The sequence below is a fragment of the Gregarina niphandrodes genome, assembly GCF_000223845.1.
Source record: "Gregarina niphandrodes unplaced genomic scaffold scaffold00040, whole genome shotgun sequence".
NCBI classification, from domain to species: Eukaryota; Apicomplexa; class Conoidasida; order Eugregarinorida; family Gregarinidae; genus Gregarina; species Gregarina niphandrodes.
Window position 1 is genome coordinate 132,884 of NW_011646043.1, and position 5,422 is coordinate 138,305.

The following is a 5,422-nucleotide window of genomic DNA, read 5'->3' on the forward strand; positions in this document are numbered from 1 at the left end:
TTTCCCCCTTCGAAACCACATTGATCGGCATGCTGGTCTTCTAACCAGCGGGGCTTACAACAAATCACTCCCTTATCTGGCGCCACCTCACCCACCTGACGACGGCCATATGGGGACCATACAAACACAAGCTTCCGCTCTAGTGCACCTGCCAGACCACTCATCCCGCCCAACCTCCCCTGCGTAACCAGCTTCAACCAATTACTCGACCGACTTTAGTTGATAAACTGGCCTCCAGCAAACTAAAATCGATCAAGTAATCCCTGGCAAGGATTTTGACGATATTCAACAATGTACGCTACCAATGTACGCTACTAGGAATTCAGCCAAAGTGAGACGGTCCTGCCGGCCGCCGACTGTTGGCCCAGGACGTTTCATAAGCGTCCAACTCATCCAGGCCGAGTCAACTCTGCAAGCCCGTTCGTCTGGAAGGATGTTTTGCTTAGGAATTTCGTCCCCCGAAAATTTTCGGATCGGAGCTCTTTCTTGATGAAGACATTTACGGCTTTTCAGTCAGTGGGGGGAGCGGAGTTGCTGGCGGCGCTAGTAACCAGCGAGGGTCTCCAACCGGAGCTTGACGACCAGACGAGCGCTAGGTTCTTGACCTTTGCTGTGAAGGGCGAGGGCCAAGTGCACGCGGTGGCATTAGGGTCGGAGGTCGAACTCCAGGAGCTCGATGCCAAGCTCGATGCCAAGCTCGAAGGCTCAGATCTGGACCAGTGCAAGCTCCTGTTCGAAAGCATAAGCAGACTCAAGGTTCTCAAGGTCCCGGAGCAAACCACTCCCCACTCTGTTGTTCGCAGCAGCCTGAAGAAGTTCTTAGATGAGGAGACCGTGGAGACGGAGACCAGACGCCAGATTTGGGTGGATGCTTTCGGTAAGTGTCAATCCGAGACTGAGCACACGGGCAACGATAGGCACACGGGCGTTGCTGAGGAAACGGGCGATGATGAGCTACAAGTGTTTACGAGAAAGCTAAAGCGGAAAGAGCTGGAGCATCTATTGCCGAAAGTGCCAGAAGAGTGGTGGGAGGGGATGCAAAGATCGGCGGTCAGCTCGTGGACAGAGTGGTTGAACCTCGACGCCGTACGCGATGGTTTCAAACGCTGCCCGTCACAAACGAAGCTGGCGTTGGCGGGCGGTGCGCTGCTTGGCGTGGTAGGGTGCTACTTGAACTTCCTTCCTGCCGGCGTGGGTGGCGCGTCCTCACGCCGCGCCCCCATGGTTTTAGAAGAGCTGGTGCCTTGTGTCAATGCGACCAACTTGAAAGGGGTGAGGTGTGTGGATGGTGTCCCACTTTGCGTGACGCATGCAGAAAATCCTAAGCGGGGCTGTGTGCCGTTCGGCGCCGCGTTCGACCGTAGTACGTTAGAGCGGCTGACATCCTCTGGGATGTACAACATTTGCCGCACGAGCAACAGTTGTGCAGTTGCTGACACAAAAGCGAGTAAGAATATCACGCTAACGATTGGCAAGATGAAGGATGCCCGGTGGTGCGCCGACGAACTACACCAAGACGAGGCGTTGTGTGTCGACGGTGTTGGTTTATGCGTGCTGGATACAGGCGATCCTGAGAAGAAGTGTTATCAGAGGAGGAGCTTGCTGGAAGATGGACGCGTTCTGGAATACCTCTCCAAGCTCGTACCACCAGGGAATGGTGTAGACGTTTGCCGGGTGAGAAGTGGATGTCCGATCCCGAGTTGCACGGACGAGACTAACTTGAAGCATACCACGTGTGTCAAAGGTGTCCCTTATTGCCTGACGAACAAAAGAGACGCTGGTAAGAGGTGCTTTCTGATGGGGGCTAAGCTCAGACCCAGTCACATCTTCTGGCTCAGTCGCCAATTAGAGAGTCCGTTCGACGTCTGCCGGGCGAGTGGTACATGCGGTGACGGAAGCCCCGTGGTTTGTGATGTCCCTTGGCCGATGCTGCTGACAAGAGTGGAAGCCCCCATGGATGCCTGTGACGGAGTAGACCTGGGGAACAGTCGAGAGCCTGCTCATATCCCCGAGACGTGTGCTGTCCCCCTTGGAGGGGCGTTTGCTTGTGTTCACTGGGACCCGATTGCAAGTAGACACCGGGAGAAATGTTTCAGTTACGGTGATTCCGTCGGCGTGTCCTTCAAAAAAGTGCGACATGAGCTGCAAAAGCTCCGTCCCGGGTTGGTGCGCTGTAGTCTGAATCATCCCTGCAAGACCTGAGCCATACCGGCCGAAAACTATTAGCCGACCTGATCACTGTGGTAGCAGACTTCGTCACTGTTTTTTTGCGTAAGGACTAAGTACAAGTTCAAGTTCAAGTCCTTTAGCCAACAAAAAAACTGCTTGATTGACACGTGGTGCTTTATCGGCTTGTTATGTCTCGCCCGCGGACGTCTCGCCCGCGGACAAAGTTTTTTCTGAATAGACAGTGAGCAATCGCAGATACCCGAATGGACATCAAGGGATCAACACAGTCGTCACAGCGTCTACGGACGAGCCGTCCCACTCATCTCCCCGTAAACTCCGCACCCGCCTCCGCCTCCGCACCCGCCTCTGCCTCTTTGTAGCTTGGGTCGATAACATGGTTACGTTCTCAGCAACCAACCATCGCGCCCTCCTGCCTTAGATCCTTACGATACTGGGAACACATCACCAGTTCTTGACCTACACCGTTCCTGACGCTTGCTTGCTTGCGGGTCACACTTTTCTGGGGTCACCTCTTCCTGTACCATAATCGGCACCTTCCGCAGGTCTTCGACCGACTACGGGGTCTGTCCTAGCTTCTGGTGGTCATCTTCACCAGTTACGCTCCTTCTTCACCAGTTACGCTCCATCTTCACCAGTTACGCTCCATCTTCACCAGTTACGCTCCTTCTTCACCAGTTACGCTCCATCTTCACCAGTTACGCTCCATCTTTTCCTATTGTTTTATACGGGGTTTTCGGCGCGCGCCTGCTTCTCTCCTAGTGCACTGCCCCAGTAGCCACGAGATTACTCCACTTGATGCCGCAGTTGCATCGCTTCGTCGTGCTGCAGGTGTTTCTTGCTCTACACCACGGCTTCTCGATCTCGTTACATCACCATGTGACTGTTACTACACCCAGCCGTCTAGTTCGCGCAAACCGGCCAGAGGTTTGGTTCTGCCCACATTGACAGCATCGGTATTTGAGACCAAAACTTGAACCGACACATTCGTCCACTGACCCATACCAGCTTGTTTGGTCCAGATCCAAGCCCACCTCCCACATGAAAGTTTCTGACCGCGCACAACGTGTTGAGTGTGGTAAACTGCAATGGACCTTGGATTAACTCTTACGAGAATGCACGAGGTGGGTACGAGTGGCTCCCTCAGTTGCCGCAGGTTCTACATCACTAACAGGCTACATCACTAACAGGTTCTCAACTAACAATCATAACAGCACACACCTTCCTACCGACAAATGACTTCCGACAAACTACCAACCACAGACGTTTGAGACTATACGTAGACGCACTTACTCCAATGCGAATGAGGCACAAGGTGCATACATGATATTCAAAAAGAATCTCAATCATACCTCTACTGCCACACATATACTGCCACACCTATACTGCCACACCTCCACTGCCACACTTCGTATAGCCGGAGCAGGCCGTCACAATGTGAACTCGGACTTCTGGAACGGAGGAGAACAAGCACCGTGCTCATCGCACCGTTTGGTGGTTCCACTGCCGCGGTTTTAGTTCCTCTCTCTGGTCGTCACTGCCGCCGGGTGCGCACCGCCGCGAGTAACATTTTTTTGTGATTTCCAAAAATTAATGAAGACCGTTGCGTGCGCGTGTCCAAGCGAAACCAGCTTTGGTGAAGTACTGGCAGCGCTTGTGGCCCCGAATGGAGAGAGAACGCCCCTTACCGATGACTGCATAGCTCGCATGGTGTCAATAGGTGCCGGAGGAGAGCCAGTTCTCCACTTGGTGGTGCTGGGTCGTGTGGGCGACTATTTTTCGCAGACGTGTCCGTTAGAGGCTGGGTGCCCACTGGACGTCGACGGGCTGTTTGAGTGGTGGAGGAGGATGTGCGTTTACCACCCGGAGAATGAGCCATATGCGTCAGTTAAGGCCGCCAAAGGCATCGAGCGTGCGCTTGCCGGCGTCCTTGCGAAGCACCTTGAGGGTGAAGACTCCTCTACGGTTGAGGGGGTATGGCTAGAGGCGTTCAACACGAAACCTTCGGAGCAGCAGGCTGTAGACATAGAACACGATGCCGCAGACGCAAAAGAGTTGGAAGTCCTTTGTGCAAGATTGTTGACACCAGCGGAACGGAAGCACCTCTTACCGCAAGTGCCAGCCAGCTGGATGCTTGCTATCGACCGGTCGGTCTTCTCGGAGGAGAGTATTGACGTACCCGAGAAAATTCAACCATGGTGGCGGACCACCAAGTGGCGCGTGGGACTTGTTGGAGGCGGAGTCGTGGCCATTACCACACTCGCATGCGTGCTCTCGACTACATTGAGAGCCGATACGGAATTGGTGGTTCCGGACGACAATCTCTCCGAGGTGGAGTTATCATCGTTGCAAACGTCATTGGACGTTTGCAGCAGGGCGTTCAAGGAGACGGCGCAGCGGATGCAACCGGTGGAAAACACTAACTGGGCAGTACTGGGAGTGTGCGATGGCTATGGTGGCCGATTAGTTTGTGCGGATCGAGAGCATAGCCAAGATCCCTTTTGTCATTCCTTCGGTCTTCCGACAAAGTTCGATTTGGCTGACGTGGGCAAGGCGATCGAGCGTTACCGCGCGCCGCACACGTGTGCGATCCACTGTAACACCTTGGAAGAAGGTGTAAGTCTTGTCCAACAGAGGACCGCATTAGAGCTTGCTCCCACCATTCTGGGGGCAAACGTGACCAATCTGGGACCCGATGAACTGGAGGAATTGGGTAACCAGATTTGGCAGAAATTCAAGCAAGGCCCGGAATGTTTGCAAACGTGTTCCCACAATGATGAGTGCCCGATGGCTCGATTCAGAGAACCAATCGTAGACTGCAACTGTACCATGTCAACTACCGAATGTACAGGGCAACGGGACAATCTTGTTAGGCAAGTTGTCCTGTTTGACTTTAAGCCGCAAGCAGAAACCGCGTTGGACACAGAGGTGTTGAAGACGTTCGTGCGCCGACATGCGTTCGATGAGTGCTCTGTGAAATGCTGGGCTTCCGTAGAAAATGAGGACGTGGATTATATTGACGAAGAGGATTATATTGACGAAGAGGATTATGTTGATGAGTCTACTTCCGAACGGCCGCCGATGCTTAATACAACTACCTCCGAGTCGCCAGCGACAATTAAGAGCACTACCATGGAGCCGCTGATACTTGACGGCGATCTTTCCGAGGTGGAGTTATCCTCGTTGCAAACGTCGTTGGACGTTTGCAAGCGGGCGTTCAAGGCCACGGCGGAGC

At 53.7% G+C, this 5,422-nt stretch overlaps 2 protein-coding genes across 2 annotated transcripts; both read left to right on the forward strand.

Moving 5' to 3' along the window:
* Nucleotides 1-489: 489 nt before the first annotated feature.
* On the forward strand, nucleotides 490-2,202 carry GNI_147590 (putative transmembrane protein; the record flags this gene model as incomplete). Its single annotated transcript, XM_011135879.1, has 1 exon — nucleotides 490-2,202. The coding sequence occupies one exon, from the start codon at nucleotides 490-492 to the stop codon at nucleotides 2,200-2,202; it is 1,713 nt and encodes a 570-aa protein (XP_011134181.1).
* A 1,578-nt stretch (nucleotides 2,203-3,780) lies between these two features.
* GNI_147600 (hypothetical protein) lies at nucleotides 3,781-5,422 on the forward strand (the record flags this gene model as incomplete). The annotated part of the gene is made up of 1 exon (XM_011135880.1): nucleotides 3,781-5,422. A coding segment is annotated over one exon (1,642 nt), but the record flags the coding sequence as incomplete, so codon positions are not given.